General features: G+C 36.4%; 2 protein-coding genes across 9 annotated transcripts in view; one reads left to right on the plus strand and one right to left on the minus strand.

The window, feature by feature from the left end:
- Positions 1-1,354, plus strand: part of LOC111507988 (uncharacterized) — a 97,384-nt gene extending 96,030 nt beyond the window's left edge. For 7 of the 8 annotated variants that reach the window (XM_074173916.1, XM_074173914.1, XM_074173912.1 and 4 more), the window contains one exon: positions 850-1,354. In XM_074173916.1, coding sequence (XP_074030017.1) covers positions 850-1,262 — 413 coding nt within the window. In that variant the 3' untranslated portion in view covers positions 1,263-1,354. The remainder of the gene's footprint in view (positions 1-849) is intronic. The other variant, XM_074173918.1, reaches the window with a different exon arrangement.
- Positions 1,355-3,407: 2,053 nt separating this feature from the next.
- Positions 3,408-18,731, minus strand: part of LOC111507992 (juvenile hormone esterase) — a 31,074-nt gene continuing 15,750 nt past the window's right edge. Inside the window, exons 4-6 of the mRNA XM_023163398.2 lie at positions 18,361-18,696; positions 17,054-17,204; positions 3,408-3,778 (exon numbers count right to left, since the gene is read on the minus strand). Of these exons, the coding sequence (XP_023019166.2) occupies positions 3,471-3,778; positions 17,054-17,204; positions 18,361-18,696 (795 nt within the window). The 3' untranslated portion in view covers positions 3,408-3,470. The remainder of the gene's footprint in view (positions 3,779-17,053; positions 17,205-18,360; positions 18,697-18,731) is intronic.

Here is an 18,731-nt window from a genome sequence, read left to right on the forward strand (position 1 = left end):
ATCCAAAAACAGCATTTTCACTTTTTCCTGTATAATTGGACAAGAATGAATTTACCTGTAAATATTATTCGAACATTGTACTGTTTCTCACGATAGTTACCTTTTTTTCTATTCAATCATTTTCATATATGTTTTAAAAAATTGTGTTTAAAATGTGTTTTTTCGTTAATCAGCTGTCGCTTCCATATGAACGACAACTCTCAGAAGTTGAGAAACTTGTGCGAGCTAAGGACTAACGAGGTCTTACCTATAAACTTGTGATTCCTAACACGGTTTAGTTTAGAATATTGCAATGTAAAATCATGATTAAAGAAATCGAGACATGTGGAAATTCAAGATATAGAGCATTATTTTGACAAGAAATGGTGCAAAGCCAAAGTTTTAATGAATTGAATGTTTCTGGTTTGAAAGATTTTTCATTTTGAATTTTTCGACAAATATTTTCTGACAAGTTGGATAAATAGATCCTGAATTTTTGTATAAACTGGGAAGATTTTGTGCTTTGCTCTTCTCATTCGATGAATTTTGATTCCGTTTTCGATTTCTCAAACGCCTGGAGTAAATTTTATACCACTTCAAAATATCATTTAAACTTCTCAGGTTCTTCTTCATTATTGCGTTACGACATCGAAAACTAGCTGTAGACATAAGGATGATCCAGAAAACTACCAGGTTGTGAAATAATTATTTCAATTCATTTTGGAACATATCTGTACCGTATCTTATCGCTTTGAAATGAATTCGGAAATCTGGATTTTCTGATCAAGAAAACGACTGTACTGCACATGTTCTTGTTCATTCAGAAATATGGTCCGGTGTTTCATTTGTTGTTTTATGTTTGTGTTTCAGTTGACCTCGTTTCTGATCCATTATACCTCAACATCGACAGGAAAGGATGTGAGAAACTGTTGAGACATCGGGAAAATGGTGCGTTTTTATTCAGGCCAAGTCAAAATTATTTTCTAGTGTTGACTGTGAAGAAAAATGACATGTTTTGTAACTTTGGAATCGATAGAGCATACGATGGAAAAATTTATCTGCATTCCGAAACTGCTTCAATAATCCCTACATTCTCGAGCCTACAAGAATTTATCAATTATTACTGCTTTGAACCCATTGTATTTAGGAAAACTGAGGATCTTGACGAATGGGATGAAATATGCATGAATCCGTCCCTTGGAAATGACGCATTTCAGAAAAATCGGATAAAAAAATTTAATGCTATTGAAAAGTCTCACACAAAGTTGACCAAAAGTCCATAGGATATGGACTTTCATTGCGGCAATGAACTGAAAAAGTATTGTGAGAATGGTTGAATTTGTATATGATATTTCAATAAAACAGTGAATACATACCCTTTTTGTACAGTACATGTTTGAAATAATTTTATGCAATACTGTCTTCAACTATATCTGGTCAACGAAGTTATATTACAACTTTTTTTCTATAGTACTTCCAAATTAAGATTTTATTGACTCAAAAGAGAAGATTAACTGCACTTTATGTGCAGGGGTAAATAGAACAGTTTAAGTTTTTGATTCATCATCAATCTACAACTCGCTTTCTATAAATAAACAATTCGACAATTCACGTAGCTAGAAACATCAATGGACTGATTCCTGGAACCTCTACCAAGTTGGCGTCTTCAGGAGGTAAAGAAAACTATTTTTCAACGCTAACTCAGTTGGTGAAATACGCGTCGAGGAAAGTATTGAAGTTCTAGTGATTGGAAAATGTGCTTGTCCCCAAACCCAGAATTATGATACTATTCACGATGCGCGTTTCACTAAACAACTTGTCGACTTCAGGTGATGAAATACATTAATTCTCACTATTGGAGTGATCTCTAGTCTCATATAACAAGGAACACTTTTATTTCAGACACACATGATTTCCGGTAGAAATTCGCGAGAAATTTTCCAATGGGCTGTTTGGAATGGAACCTCTGTGACTGTTCATATTTCTTATGTCACACTTTGGTATTTACAGACTTTCGAACGCATTCAAAAATTTAGTACCATGTACCGATCACATCTATTTCAAACAATTTTCATTTATCCATACCGTTATCTAAGGTATATATATATATTGACTGAATGGCAGAATAGGCAGTTTCAGGACATAATTTAAGGAATTTTGTGCAAGGTATCAATTTCCACAGTTCAAACCGTACATTTCGTGGAACGATAACTTATGAAATTCTAATGTTGAATTATTTTCTCAAGGCGCAACGTATTTCATAATGATTTCCAGAACACTCACACCAAAATTGTCGTCATAATCTCATCAAAAAAACTAATACTGAAACTCTATCATCTACGTCAGTCACTACCAACCTGTTGGAGCCTGAACTGAGGCATTCTCCATATATTTTCTATCTACACAAAATTAGACAAATGATGAGCTGTTATTTCGAAAATTACCGTTATAATAAGCCGATACCACTCATCTATAGTATCTTTCAAGAACCTGATAACCTTTTCGAGCTCAAGAACTTTAGATTGTCTGGCTCTTGTGACAACAAAAATAATTTCGTATGAGCGTCCTACATCTAGAAAAGGCACGGAATTTGGATAAATCCAAATCGTTTATCCAAATCGAGTGCTTTGAAAATAATAAAGTAAAAGTTCCATTCTTCAACTGGTTTTCGATGGAATATATTTTGAAGACTCATTCATAAGTAGAGGCGATAACATCTCTAAGAGGTCGACATGAGACTCAATTCACGAATATCAAAGGTAAGCATCCTCGTGAGGGAAGATGTCATCATCTCTACTTACTTAGACTTTTTCTCCAAGGACACTTGTGTCTTGCGATGCATTTGTGGTTTAGCCTAGCACCACTGATGAGATCTTGCAGGTTTAAATAGTGCTATCTCATGTTGGATCACGAATGCTCTGTTTTTCAGTCCTGATTCCAAAAATTATTGCGTAAAATCTCAAGTAGAGCTTGTTTAGACTTGGGAGAGGTGTTCAAAGGTAAACCGAAACTTTTGGAGTATAATAAAATCAAAACGAATACTTCTCTCAAACACCAGAAATACAATACTCTTCTGGAAGCTCGTTTCACCAACCAAGTTGGCGTTTTCAGAAGATGAAGTAGACTGTCTACTGTACTGTGGATGATCCAGCAAAGCAGAAGTTATTGGAATAATGGACAGTTGTGTAACGCTATTTTGTTTCTACACAACAATGCCCCTGTACATGAATTGCATATTGGCAAGCAAACAGTTCATGATTCAGAGTTCGAGTTACTCCACCCTCATTCAAAAGATTTGTCTCCGTCCGACTATCATATCTTCTTGTGGACGCCTGGTTTGCAGAGCAAAATAAAAATTAACCGGATATCGTTTATCTTGGGATCAAGCAGAGGGTGGTGCTCATGAAGCAAAATAATAAATAAGAATATGACATTGAAATATCCTCTTTAATTTTTATCATTACAATTTTCATAATTTCGATCATAATAGTTTATAAATATTCACTTGTTTTCGAACTGAGCTGATATATATCTTTCCAAATTTTCATTCTCTCAGCTTCTGGATCAATTAGCATGGTTAAGTCTTTATCAATATCTAAAATATGAAGGGTATGATTTTCTACTGGATTCCATATGATATTTAGATTGTTATCCACTGGAGTTGGATTTCCAAATTTTGCAAAATTTGTCCACAGTGTCACGAATCTTCTCACATAAATTTCTTCCAGTTCCCCCATATGTAAATCCACATCAATTGTATTTTTGAATAAATAACCCAGGTCATCTGCATGACAGGCACCTAAAAAAATTTATATTATTAACATTCTTTCAATTCTAATCGATATAGTCAACAACTCTCATGACAAAACTAGTTTCAGAGAATATCACAATTTCTGAATTCCGGAGAAAATAATCATCTCTTGAACAAAAAAAATTTTATAATTGGCACTTCATAGTGGCTTGAATGGTTTCCATAATATGGTGTGGATATCTCTTGATTGAAGTTCATTCCACGTTTAGTATCAACACTTTGATTTTTCTCTGAATTCACCCAATATCTCTGTTTGAAAATCTGTTCAAAATCTGTTTTTCCGGGAAGAGTTCGAATCCATTAAGCTGATCCTGATTTTTTACCTACTGCTATATTCGAAATCATTTCGATGTAGTTTTCGTTCTTGTAATTCTCATGTACAGGTTTATTATAGGCCAATGTTCGGATTTTCATTCGAACCAACGCAACCTCAGTTATTTTTCAATTCACGTTCATATTTACATTTGTTTTTATCCAAGTTGATTTCTTTATAATTGAAATTCAAGTCCCGATCGTCCTAGACTTCAACCGTAACAATCTTGATAGACTTCACTTCGGATGAGAAAATATTTTAAATTCATCGTTTATGTTGCATCTGAGCAATGTGAGAATTACTTACAGTTCACCTCACAAAAAAATTCCAAAGGCCACATCCCAGTTCAAATGTCAGTTCCTAAATTTATTTCAGGAAAGTACGATGCGAAAAAATATACATAGTCCACGAACTAACCGCTCATGTCAAAGAAAACATGTCAGTCTCTAATTTGATTTTTTTTTATTTATCACGTCATCAAACTGAAACTCAAACCGAAACTAAAAAACCGCCATCCCCATTTCGAATCAACTTTCAAGATCTCATGTAGTTGTTGAGGTCAAGGTCCAAGCCGAACACACACACATGGCCCAAACACATGTTTTGTGATTTCGAAAATAGCCAACAACATACTACACTCGTCGCGTGGTTAAGATTCAGGACGCGGGCAGGAATAATTATTTTGAATTTCTCAACAAAATAGCCACCATTTTGTGTTCTTACTCACTTATGAGTAACTTATCTATTGGCGTGCGCTGACGATGAAGTGGCTGAAAGTTTCGCTATATTAGAAAGTGCTTGAAAAATCCAGACTATTCCAGATAATTCTCTAATATTCTTTGATGATTCGAATATTCCGAAACATTCTGGAATGTGATGGAAATATTCAGTAACAATCAGACACGTTCTAAATTGTTCACATAAACCTTCTTGAAGCAGTCCGCCCATTAAAGACGATAATTCCCGAAAGAGTGGAAGTAACAATTTTTCAAAGACAATGAATGTGGAAATCAAGTTATGAAGCTGTTTGACTAACAACACCTTTCATAACAAAAAGCAGCTTGAGAGACCTGCTTTGATTGAACCTACTTAGATAGCAATGTTGATGCAAGTTTTCATCTATAGTAAGTTGAGTACAAGATATTGACTAGTACAAAGTTCCGTAATGTCCAAGTACAATTGTGGTAAGTCAGGAATAAGTTCTATACTCACAACATTGGTTCAGTGCAAAAACCTAATGAATACGACTTTTACCGTCCCTTGCAATTTTACAAGCCAATAATGGCATTGTTTTATTGAATATGAGTTTTTTAGACGAGTTTACGTTATTTTTGAATGATTTAATGAATAGCCAAAATGGAGAAGTTTTCAGTTTTTTGATAAAGATTCTCATGAAAATTCAGGTGGAATAAAACAATATCACTACAAAAAAAGGGCAATTGAACTTGCGCTTACAAAACCAATTTTGTCCGGCGTGTGATGTCATCTGACCCAGACAATGATGTCATTTCCCTTACTAGTTTTAGTATATACTCTAAATTTTGCACTTACTTGCTCCGATCATGTAGTATTTCATTCGTTCTGATGGCTTTGAAAAGGAAGTATATTTTTGAGAGATATTTTCTTGGAGAAGGAAGGTTTTTGGCTTTCTACTCTTCCATCTTTATAAAAAACATGTGGACAATTTTCGAAGGAAAGGAAGAACACAATTGAATTCAAAATAAACTCTATACTTACTGTTCAAATGTATCAGTGTTTTTTTATATGATTTTAATAATATTTTGATTTAACATTTTTGACCCTCGGGTCAAAAATGTTAAAGTTTCTCACTACACATTTTTTTGTTTTTTATACATTAATTTTTATACTTTAAACTCATAGTAAATAAAATATTGATTAGATATTAATTTATCTGGTCAAAAATCATTGGTGAAATCTAATTACTTCTTTAATTGTAAAAATTTGGATTGAATCAATAATTTAAAAACATGGTCCTTCGAGCCGGATTTTAATACTTGTGCAGCCAGTGTTCATTAAAAATTCCAATGGCAGTCCAGAATACAGTCTAAGGCGCAGTTCAAATCGCAGTCCAGTTTGCAGTTCAAATCGCAGTCCAGTTTGCAGTCCGAATCTCAGTCCAGTTTGCTGTTCAAATCGCAGTCCAGTTTGCAGTCCAAGTCGCAGTCCAGTTTGCAGTCCGAATCTCAGTCCAGTTTGCAGTTCAAATCGCAGTCCAGTTTGCAGTCCAAGTAGCAGTCCAGTTTGCAGTCCAAGTCGCAGTCCAGTTTGCAGTTCAAATCGCAGTCCACAAAGCAGTTCAAATCACAGTTCGAATTTCGAATCGCTGCTAGTACAAAGTAAGTTGGTCATTTATCAATCTGAAAGTTAGGCCAATCCCTTGTTTGTCCTCAATACCGTGATAACTGGTCTAATTATTCATCATTTTATCGTATCGTATTTCCAATCCTATTGTTATACCTGAATTAAAATGGCTGAATTCACTAAATTGAAAAGAAAACGCGTTCATATCTAAGCTACTATTACATTTTTGAGAAAGAACCTTGACAAAGCAGAGTCACATAACGCAAATAGATATCTGATTCAAGCGTCATTAGATACCGCAGTTAAGGCATTCAAAAAGTTCGATGGGATTCAAGACAGCTTAGAAGATTTAGATGATGAAGAGTACGAGCAACGCAGTATATTCACCGAAAATTTCAATGTAGAAAAGGCCCGTACGCTAAAACTTCTGGAGGAGTTGAATCCACCAACCAATAGCAACGCCAGTATTGTACAACCAGTGACGCCCGTCTAGGCGACCAACCCTATAGCGATGAATGTACCTCCTATCACGCTAAAACCGTTTAATGGAACTCCACAAAAATGGTACGAGTTTTTCAGTCTATTCCAGGCCGTAATTGGGAACGAGCAGATACCTTGTGTGAAGAAATTAAACTATTTGAAGTCATCATTAACCGGAAAGACAACAAGAGCCATTGATTCATTAGAAATCATTGAAGGCAATTATGACGTCGCATTAATACCAAAGGAAAAATTTGAGAACAAGCGTCTTATGGCACGTCGTCACATGTCTTTTTGAAAGAGTTTCCGCGACTACAAAAGGATACACCGATTGCCTATCAATGAACTCGTAGATACCTTTCACCAGCACACCAGAGCTTTAGAGAGTTTGAAGGCCCCCGTGGAGTTTTGGGACATACCATTAGTTGAACTAATTCTATCAGAAGTGAGTCAAAATACCGCATGGCAGTGGGAATTAACACTACAGGATGACAAATTTCCGTCATTCAAATCATTGCTGAGTTTTTTGGGGAAGAGAGCCAATTGTGCAGAGCCCTCGCTTCATGACTTTCGGACAATAAACCAATGAAAATAGAAGGTAGGAACGTGAGGACACATGCATTATTTACCCAAGGTCAAGCGAGACACCAGGACAGTGCTACTAGATATTCAGCTTGCAATATGTCTCATCTATTATATACTTGTAACAAATTTTGTGAATTGTCACCGGATAATCGTCATAAGATTGTATCCGAAGAACGCTTATGTTTCAATTGTTCTGGTAAAAATCACGGAGTTAGGACATGTAAGTTACAAACATCATGTGAAAAATGTAATGAACGCCACTACACTTTATTACATCAACACACAGAATAAAACCCCGGCCAACATCAATCTTAAGAAAGTACCTTTGAACAGAGCAATCGGACCCAACCAAATTCATTGACGGAACAAAGACAAGTAGCTCTCGTAGTTAATGCTAATGGTTACCGCAGTACTCGACATTTTGGACAAAGATGAGGGACCTTTACAATGCAGAGGGTTGCTCAATACATGCTTTACTACGAATTTTATTACTCAACGTCTTGCTGACATTTTGAGATTGAAAAAGACAAAATGTCATATACCTGTGGGTGTATTAAACTCCATGACAACCTACTGTACCGAATTGGCTACGACTACCATTAAATCACGCATCAATGCATATAAATTCATATATAAAATAATTAATAATCGAATTGATTCCCCCGAAATCCTACACTTGATTCCGTTTCATGTCCCTTCACGCCGTACTCGACATACAATTATGTTCAATATTTCTGTGTCAATATCTAGCACTAGATCACCTCTCGCAACCATGTTGATATTAGCTAATGAATTCAATGAAATAACGGATATTGATTGGTCTTTACCATATTCCAATTTCCGTAACACAATACTGAATAATATACTGAATATATCTTCGTGAAAATTAAATCTACCTAAATCTGTACCCCAACAGTTCTTATAGTAAGTACGTAATAAAAATATATTTCTTTTTTAAGTTGAATTTACATTGTATGTATTGTTAATAATAGGAATCCATGTAATAAAACTTAACAAGTTTGTATGGATCAAATAAATAAATAAATAAATAAATAAATAAAAAGACTTCAACGTTTTTGATTGTACCTGCCATTTCACATATCATACCAGATCAACCGATTCAACGTAAACTCATCAAGCTACCTACTAACGTCAAACTAGCAGATACAGATTTCCATCGACCGGCACCAGTGGACATATTATTAGGAGCGGGCACGACACTTTCTCTATTATGCGTAGGACAAATTGAATCGGCAAACTCTGGTCAACAGGAGCTATATTTACAAAAGACAACACTCGGGTGGATAATAGGAGGAGCTGCTCCGTCCAGTATACCTGCAACCTCAAAATGCCATATTACCACTACAGCCGCACAATTTCAGCTTCAACAATTCTGGAAAATAGAAGAATGCCCGCAAATAAAAAGATTCACCCAAGAAGAAGAAAGATGCGAACAGCATTTCCGTAACCACATAAGTCGAGACGTAAATGATATGTTGTTGCTCTACCTTTCAATCCGCATGCACCCAAGTTAGGAAAATCTTACCATACAACGCTCAAGAGATTTGGAAATACGGAACGTAAGTTGAGACAAAATCCATAATTCAAAAAAATGTATGATGAAGTACTAGAAGATTATTTGAAACAGGAACACATGTCTTTAGTGACAAACTGTCAACACCTGTCGGATGGTTACACAACACAACAAAAAAATATTTTTTGAATGTTTCCTACACTAAATTAGTCAATTTCTGCTAATTTTGGGGTGATAAAAATGAAAATAACAATGAAAAATTTTTATTAGCTTTGGTTTTTGAGATACACAGTACTAAATCTTAAAGAGTAGTTATACTATACGTGAAAAGTGAAAGTACATAAAACAATATTGTTATGTTTCTTTTAGAATATTTTAAGTACAAAATTAATAAAAAAAACATTATTCTTAGTGTTTTGACAAATAAAAGAAGTTTGTACCACCAAATTTCAATTAAGTCCATCCGATTCATTGTAAGATCGCTGTCGTTTAGCTTATCTTTTATAAAACACTTCTGGAGCATCCTTACACACAGACCAGCAGTAGTCTGCAAGCATTGCTTCATTCCAACGGCCCTGATATCTCTGTTCCATTAAGGCAATGTCTTGATGGAATCTTTCTCCATGTTCGTCACTCACAGCTCCACAGTTTTGTGGGAAGAAATTAAGATGAGAGTGAAGAAAATGAATTTTTGAGGACATGTTGCATCCAAGTTGGTGGTAAGCTTGAAAAAGCTCTTTAACCAATGCTGTGAAGTTATCATCTCTTTTGTTACCTAAAAACCCATGTACAACCCCCTTAAAGGCTTCCCAGGCTCTTTTTTCATTTCCTGTTAAAATCATGTCAAAAGCAGGATCATTTACGATTTCACGGATTTGAGGCCCAATAAAGATGCCTTCCTTGACTTTAGCATCACTCAACCTGGGAAACTTTGCTCTCAAGTACTTAAAAGCTTGTCCTTCCTGGTCCATGGCCTTCACAAAGTTTTTCATTAGTCCCAACTTAATATGTAATGGGGGAAGGAGAACATCCTTAGGATCTACAAGAGGCTCGTAAACTACATTTTTCTCATTAGGGTTTAGGTCTCGTGTAGGCCAGTTCATTTTTTTATAGTGAGATTTTCTATCCCGACTGTCCCACAGACACAAAAAACAACAGTACTTGGTGAACCCTAATTGCATTCCTAGAAGTATAGCAACGACTTTCAGATCACCACAGATGTGCCACTTGTGTTGTTCATATTTGATTGATTGGAGAAGTGTTTTCATATTTATATACGTTTCCTTCATGTGAACTGCATGACCTATAGGAATAGAGGGTAGCTGATTTCCATTATGCAGAAGTACAGCTTTCAAGCTTAGTTTTGAAGAGTCTATAAACAGATGGAGTGTGATCCAAATTCAAGCAGTCCATCAAACCATTAACATCAGAACAAACTACGAGGTTTTCTTTTTTCTCAAAAAAAGGAAGCAAATCTTTTTGACGCTGTCTGTACTGAGATATTTTCACATCATGTTTTAGAAGATTCCACTGTTGTAGTCTTGACCCTAACAGCTCAGCCTTTTCCTTAGACAAGCGAAGATCTCTTATAAGGTCACTCAACTCTGCTTGACTAATTCTGTGCGGATCACTAGACCTATCGCTTACCTCAAAATCAGGGTCATAGGATGTAGAAGGATGGGTTTCTCCTTCTAAACAGTCTTCATCACCTTCCTCTAAAATTTCATAGTTTTGGGGTGGAGAAGGGACTGGCAAATTGTCTGAGTGTGGTACAGGCCGAAGAGCAGATGGGAGATTAGGGTATTTAACCGTTCCTCTTTTCTTCATAGATAAACCTTGCTCAATGGAAGGAGTTAGGTAGAAATAACAGTTGTCTGTATGATTGGTAGGCTCACGCCAAACCATAGGTACTGCAAAAGCCATTGCCCGGTTTTTACTTTTCAGCCACTCTCGCAATATGACAGAACAAGAATTACAACATATATGAGGAGCCCATGATTTATCTTGGTCCCCAACTTTCACACCAAAATAATGTTCATAGGCTGTCTTAACGATAGGTGTCATTTTACGTTTTTGAGCCTTAAATGTTATTTCACCACATATATAGCAAAAGCTATCGACAGAATTCACACACTTTCGAGGCATTTCAGATCAGCACTTAAATTAATTTAAAAATCAACTTCACACGATAATTTCAATAGCAACCCCGTGCGTACAATTGACAAACTCACATAGGTTATGTTTACTACTTAAGAACAGCTGATGAGAGGGGTGTTATGTAAACAAACATGTGTACCAACTGTTGGTGATGAAATATTTCATTTGTTGAAAACTCAATATACATATATATATAATATAATGATACTATATCTTGAAAACAAGAGCTAATATATAATTTTTATGGTCATTTTCGGTTTTAACACGTGGAAAAACATTAAAATCATCTAATTTCAACCCCGAAACAAAAACTTTGTTGTGTTGTGTTATCATTTGCCTCACCACGCAGTTGTAAAAGAAAGCAGTATTACACGAAGGTGCGTGTAGTATTTGATGCTTCATCTAAAACCACCACAGGTGTATCGCTTAATGATGTTTTATATACTGGACCTATTAATCAGCCTCCGTTATTTGTCACCTTAATACGTTTCCGTAAGCACACTCAAAACAGATGTTTCGACAATTCTCGATGAGAAAACAAGATCGTCAATTCCAACGCATATTGTGGAGATGTAAGGAATCTAAGATGTATATATATATGAGCTAAACACCGTCTCATTTGGCATAACTTGCGCTGGATTTTTAGCGATACGCTGTTAGCATCAGCTATGTGAAGATGAAGGAGAAGCCTATCCTTTAGCCGCACCATTATTATTGACTGACTTTTATGTTGATGACTTTCTCAGTGGAGCAAAGGAAAAATCTACAGCCAAGGAAATAATTGAATAGATGATAGGGATTCTAACGACTGCGGGGCTAACGATGAGACAATGGGCTTCCAACGTTCCCTCCATATTGGAAGACATACCTGTGGAAGATGTTGATCTTCGGCTGCAATTAGGTGATGCTACATTGAAGACATTAGGCATACATCGGGATTCTCGTTTCGACACCATTACATATATCGTGAATCCTATTCCATCGCAAAAGATTACCAAAAGAACCATTCTGTCTGAGGTAGCCAAAATATTTGATCCATTAGGATTACTGACACCTGTTATTATACAGACCAAAATCATTATGCAAAAACTTTGGAATTATAACCTTGACTGGGACGAGTCTTTACCTACCAATCTACATAGTGAATGGAAAAGCTTTTGTGAGCAACTACCAGCTCTTAATTTGATATTCCTTTCCATGTACCATTGTTACTTTAGATGTAAAGGAAATGCAATTACATGGATTTGCAGATGCGAGTGAGAAGGCGTATGAAGCCTGTATTTATCTGGGTACCGTTGGCGAACAGCATAATGTCAGAACACAATTATTATGTGCCAAATCCCGTGTCGCATCTATCAAAATCGTTACAATACCGAGATTAGAACTTTGTGGAGCTCAGTTATTGACTACATTGATGAAGACCGTGAAGAATGCTCTCCAGGAAGAGATGGAAACTTTCCTTTGGACCGACTCTAACATTGTATTACGTTGGATATAAACTTGCCCGCAACAGTTGAAAACCTTTGTCGCCCACAGAGTAGCCGAAATACAAACCAACTTCCCGATAAATCATTGGCGGCGTGTATCGATACACGACAATTCAGCGGATCTTGTATCGAGAGGAGTATCACCCATAGACTTCCCAACCTCAAGATTATGGGTGAATGAACCTGTTTGGTTGTCTGAACCCATAGCCATGTGGCCAAGTCATTTACCTGAAGAAAGGAAATCTTTTGAATTACCTGAGCGACGAAAACCGTTATGTCTAGCTATGACGGTTGGAACACCATTCACCACATTGTTAAGATTTTCTACCTTCGAAAGAATGATTCATGCATTAGCGGATTGTTTTCGTTTCACGAGGTGAACATTTCTACCCAAGTATTTAACCGTGAATGAATTACGTCTGGTAGAAAGTTGTGTAATCAAGTGCATACAACTGCAATCCTTCCCTGAAGATATTAAAAACCTACAATCCGGAGATCCACGGCGGACTGTTTCATCAGACTTGCTCAAACTGAATCCCTTCTTGGACGAAGAAGGCATAATTAGAGTCGGGGGGCGTCTGAATTTCTCCAAATTTCCTCATGACGCTAAACACCCTATCATATTACCAAATAACAACCATGTAACCAATCTCAATTATATATTTCCATTAGAAACACTTGCATTCTGGCGTTCAGCAAACTCTGTATACCATACGTCGTAAATCATTGACGAGCGTAGCCTGGTATACAAAATCATAAGGCAATGTTGCAAGTATTTCCGTGCCAATCCTCCAGCTACTAATTACATGATGGGCGAACTTTCGCATGCTCGTGTAAATATTGCGAAGCCGTTCAATCAAGTTGGTGTTGATTATTGCGGACCATTTCTATTGAAGGAAAAGAAATTCCGCAACCGAACGTCAATAAAGGCGTATGTCGCTGTATTTGTATGTCTTACCGTCAAGGCCATACACTTAGAACTAGTCACCGACCTCACCTCAGATGATTTTTTGTCAGCTTCACGGAGATTCATATCTCGTCGTGGTTTATGCCAAGATATCTACAGCGAACACCGCACAAATTTTATTGGGGCCAATAACATATTGGAGGAGTTCATAGAAAATATAAATGAACTCGAGGCACAAAACCAAATCCAAGGTTTCCTGAGTGATGAAGGAATACAATGGCATTTCAGCCCTCCACAGATTCCGCTCGTCGGTGAACTATGGGAAGCTGTTGTGAAAAGTTTTAAAAGACATTCATACAAGGTCGCAAGATATGACAGGTCATTCACATATGAGCAATTCAATACCTTTATTATCGAGATAGAAGGTATATTAAATTCTCGACTATTGACCGCTATTTCCTCTGATCCTAACGATCCTATCTCTCTTTCTCCTGGCCATTTTTTAGTAGGTGACTCTTTGACCAACTTGCCGAGTTATGACTATTCGAAAAAACCTAACAACCAATTATCTCTTTGGAAACATCTCCAAACCCGGTGGAGTAATGAATATTTGAATGAGTTGATAGTTCGTGCTAAATGGAACAAACCCGGGCTCAGAATTGTGCAGGACTCTGTCGTTCTATTACGAGAAGATAATGTACCGCTAGCTCAATGGGTAATGGGCAGAATCATCGAGTGTTATCCTGGCGCAGATGGTGTTGTGCGTACTGTGTTAGAGAAAACCGCTAAATCCACATCGCGATATTACCTATGGCAACTCTTGATTGTGAAACAAAAAATTAGAGATATTAAGTTGTTGATCGTAGCCTCTCACCGGGGGGAGTATGTTCAAATGTATCAGTGTTTTTATACATAATTTTAATAATTTTTTGATTTAACATTTTTGACCCTCGGGTCGAATGGTAATCTCAAAGACTTTATTGTTCATGTCTTGTTATTTTGAAATTGGAAACTTCCACGTTATTAGTATTTATTGACGATGGGTATATCTGCAATTCAACCCTCAATAAAAGGTATATCTATACTCCGATTGTTAACTTTCTCAAGACCGTTTATTTTATATCTTCATAGCTATATTAGTTGGGTTCAAATACCGAGATTTCTAAAGATAGCTTGGCATATTTCTGCTTTCCCAGCTTTTTGAAATTATAGCAGTTATTATCTACAATTTTTACTAATGTCTCTGTTTGCCGAATTTCGACCCTTCTTAAAGATGTTCGGAAAGTACGTGACTTGACAAGAATTCCAGCCTATCCTTATAAATTACCCTCTCTCAAAAGGAATATTTTAGGGGACAGGACCAACTGAAAATTCAATTCAGTCTGCGTCCGAAAGTACTAGTAACAAGACATACCGTCTTACCGCGTATCACAAAATACAGTTCATCGTTTGCAAGTACCGTAGAAACATGTTATTGCAAGACATACCTGAATTTCTCACCACACATTTTTTCGTTTTTTATACATTAATTTTTATACTATAAACTCATAGTAAATAAATTATTGATTAGATATTAATTCATCTGGTCAAAAATTATTGGTGAAATCTGATTACTTTTTTAATTGTAAAAATTTGGATTGAATCAATAATTAAAAAACACTTATTTTCTAATGAAGTTTGTATTTGAACGTAACTTCTATGAATGTTTGTGAAGAGTTTATTTTGAATTCAATTGCCTTCTTCTAACAAAAGTTTTCCACATTTCCTCTATTCTATCCTAAAAAGCACCTTCACAAACATTTTATACTGATAATTGCGGCTAGGTCGGATGATGACAACTGCCAGTTGTTTCACACTAAAATACGCAAAATTTCCATTACATTCATTGATAAAATTTTGAAAGTCTACAACTGTTCATACCGTTTATAATTATTTGTGCTGGTTTCAAATCGTGTACTGCCATCTAGTGAAAATAATTGCACTTATTTATCAAGCCGTAAACCACTATATCCTTGAATATTTGGAAGGCTACAACATTTCGAGTGATCATCAACATGACTTTCGGAAACAAAGATCAACAGCCGATCGTCTATGTCACCTATATTTGGAATAACGCAATAGAGAAACATGAGGAGTCAAGAACTGTTGCGCTTGATATTTCAAAGGCCTTTGACCTGTGGCATGAGGGTTTGCTGGCCAAACTTTGATGCTATGGCTTGTCGGATCATTTTTGTGTATGGCTCATCAGCTTCTTGAAAGAACGTTCCCCATTGGTGGCTGTCAATGGATATCTCTCGAATGCTTTCACCATCAACGCTGCTGTTCCCCAGGGATTTATATTGTCTTCAACCCCTTCTTTATTTTATGTCAAGGACTTATTGGAAAAACAAAAAATTCAAAATATTGTTTTGCTGACGACATCACACTTGTTTCGTCGCTCCATTTGCATTCCAGGACATCGACTGCGGATGCACATCTTCATTGACAGAAGGACGTTGCATATCTTAATGAGGATCTAGAAGTGACTTCGGAGGGGGGTTGAAGTAATCAAGTTCAATTGATTGTCACAAAAGCCCAGGCATCGGTTTTCTCCAAAAAGATAGATGTCTCCGAACAGGATATAATAATGTCAGGTCAGACAATAATTCCATTTTCTGCATGGTTAAGTTTGTTGCGGGTTGAAATGAACACGAATATGTCTTGGCACAATCATGTCACTGGAATTGCAAAGGCTGCTTCTCAAAAGCTTGGAACTATGTTCCGAACCAGAAAACTTATGATGATGTATAGAGCTCAGATCAGACCTCCTTTGGAGTATTGTTCTCGTGTATGGAGCTCCGCCCCTTATCATACCCTGAAGCTGCTAGATTTCATCCAGAATAGTGCCATCCGCCTGATTGAAGATTTGTCTTTTTTCTATAGATACTTTCAGGGAAAGTATTCAAGTGACTTGGCACATTTGATTCCACCAAAAGCGAGATATATTAAAAAAACGCGACTGTGGCTACTCATCGTTTTGAGATTCAACTCAGTATACCTCAAACGTCACTGTAAATGAACTCTTTTATTCGAAGAACTGAAATAAACTTCCTGAAACGTTTTTCCAAATGGATTTAATCTCCAGCGATTCAAATCAAATGCAAAGCATTACTTTGGCACAGGCACCGCTCTTAAAGCACCTCAAGGAATTTTTTGTAATGTTTGTGTTTTGTCTTGAATAAAAACCTGTCATATAGTGGCATGGTTTGTAGTGATCTGTAGTACGGGTGTTGGAGGAGGTTGGTCGCTAAAAAATATAATTTATCTTTTGGAAAACTGATCACGAAACCACTCAACCCTTTACAACAGGGTGGATGTATGTGTTTTCAAGAATTTTTGTACGTTTTTTTCTACAAAACCCCGAAAATAGCTTTACACAATATTATCTCTGACTGTGGAAATTTACAGTCTTAAATAATTCAAATAAACATAATCCTACCTGGTAGATGGGTGAGTTTGGCTTTTCTTTTGAGGAAATTCATCCCAGCATCTAACGACATCCTATATAAGTGAACTGGATAGTGCGAAGTTTTTGCGTGGATTTTTGCACATCCTATGATTCCAGCAATGAAAGAGTAATCGGATGGTAACTGTGAAAAGTCAATTGAAATCATACACATATACGAAATTGCAGTTAACTTAATTAATCCACCTGATGATATATTTTCGATATCAGTAAATAAATTCAATACATTATTTTCCCATGATGAATCAAAGTTTGGATTGATGAGTGTTCCGCCTTTCTTGGGGAGAAAAGTCAATGAATTTTCTCTCGTAATCCATGATCCTATGGAAAACAACTCAGCCGCTTTCGTTCCTGCATGACAGTTACCTAACTCCAAGTTAGGTAACCATGCCCTAACTCCAAGTTAGGTAACTGAGTATAGCAGAGCTAAGATTGAGCCGACCATGCAACCCAGAAAAGGGAATGCTAAGAGTTCTCTGTATAGCCCTGTCATTGGAACAGCTTTTCTGTCATAGATGAAAAAATGTTACCGACCGGATCAGAAGAGTTCTAGAAAAATATAACGTTGAATCGTTATTCAGGCCAACAAAAACCATCAAATTATGTAAGGTCCCTTGAAGTTATGGATTGGTCTATATTGGAATCATGAAGATAATCATAGGTATTTGGCTCTCTGAATGAAGAATGAATTCAATTGGGGCATACCGATGAATCAACAGTAGTGGACATGTACTCAGAAAAGGAACCAAATTCATCGCATTTAAAGGAATCGAAGTCCCCGACGGTACCAAGAGTTGAAATCTAAGACTGTATAAGAAGACGATAAAGCACAAAAATAATGTTTTCCAAAAGGAGAAGGCAATGAACATAATTCAAATCTGTCTTATCGCACGTAATAGCTCTCGCATCAGGTCAAATGATTCAAACAGAACACGTCGTTCGTTGCCTCATTGCCATTGATGATGTTGACTGGAGTGGAAGAGTCAGTCATAAAAACCTGGAAAATATATTCGACACAATGACTGTCAAAATTACTATAGTTTTCGTGAAAATGTGTCCTCACCAATCTGCTGTTACAGAAACATATATTTCCGAATTTCTAAAAAACTAAAAGAAAACAAAATATGAAAACTCTCCAAGAACAACATTGAGACCTGTGCTCATCAGAGAGGCCAGAATCAAGTTGTGAATGATATATCATCATCGTCAATATTATGTCACTCTTCTGCGAATCTAAGAATGTGTATGAATATTTTGGTGTAGGTTGAAAGTTAACTTACCTGGAACTCATTTTTTGCATTCTCTCCTCTGAAATAAAAGTTCTCTAATTTCCCACAGATATATTCTTTGATTGTACTATTATTTTCCACGTTTATTTCACGAGGAATGAAAGACTCCAGATTGTCCTGAATCTTTGGTATCGAAGTTCCATCTCTTCTATGATGCTGTCGTCCGATTTCCACCAGTAGCCCCTCATTTGAGCAATATCCCATCATTATCGGTACCTTGTTATATTTTCCAGAAGTCAACAAATCAATAGTAGGTTCCGAAATGAATTCCGTTTCATTTGGATTCTCTATAACTGGGCCGATCAATCCATCTGCATACTGCTTCCACTGGAACATTTGAGAAGTGGAAGATAAATAAAACT

The sequence above is a fragment of the Leptinotarsa decemlineata genome, unplaced genomic scaffold (assembly GCF_025532065.1).
Source record: "Leptinotarsa decemlineata unplaced genomic scaffold, Ldec_3_MD MMD2_tig00000505_RagTag_RagTag, whole genome shotgun sequence".
Classification (NCBI taxonomy): domain Eukaryota; kingdom Metazoa; phylum Arthropoda; class Insecta; order Coleoptera; family Chrysomelidae; genus Leptinotarsa; species Leptinotarsa decemlineata.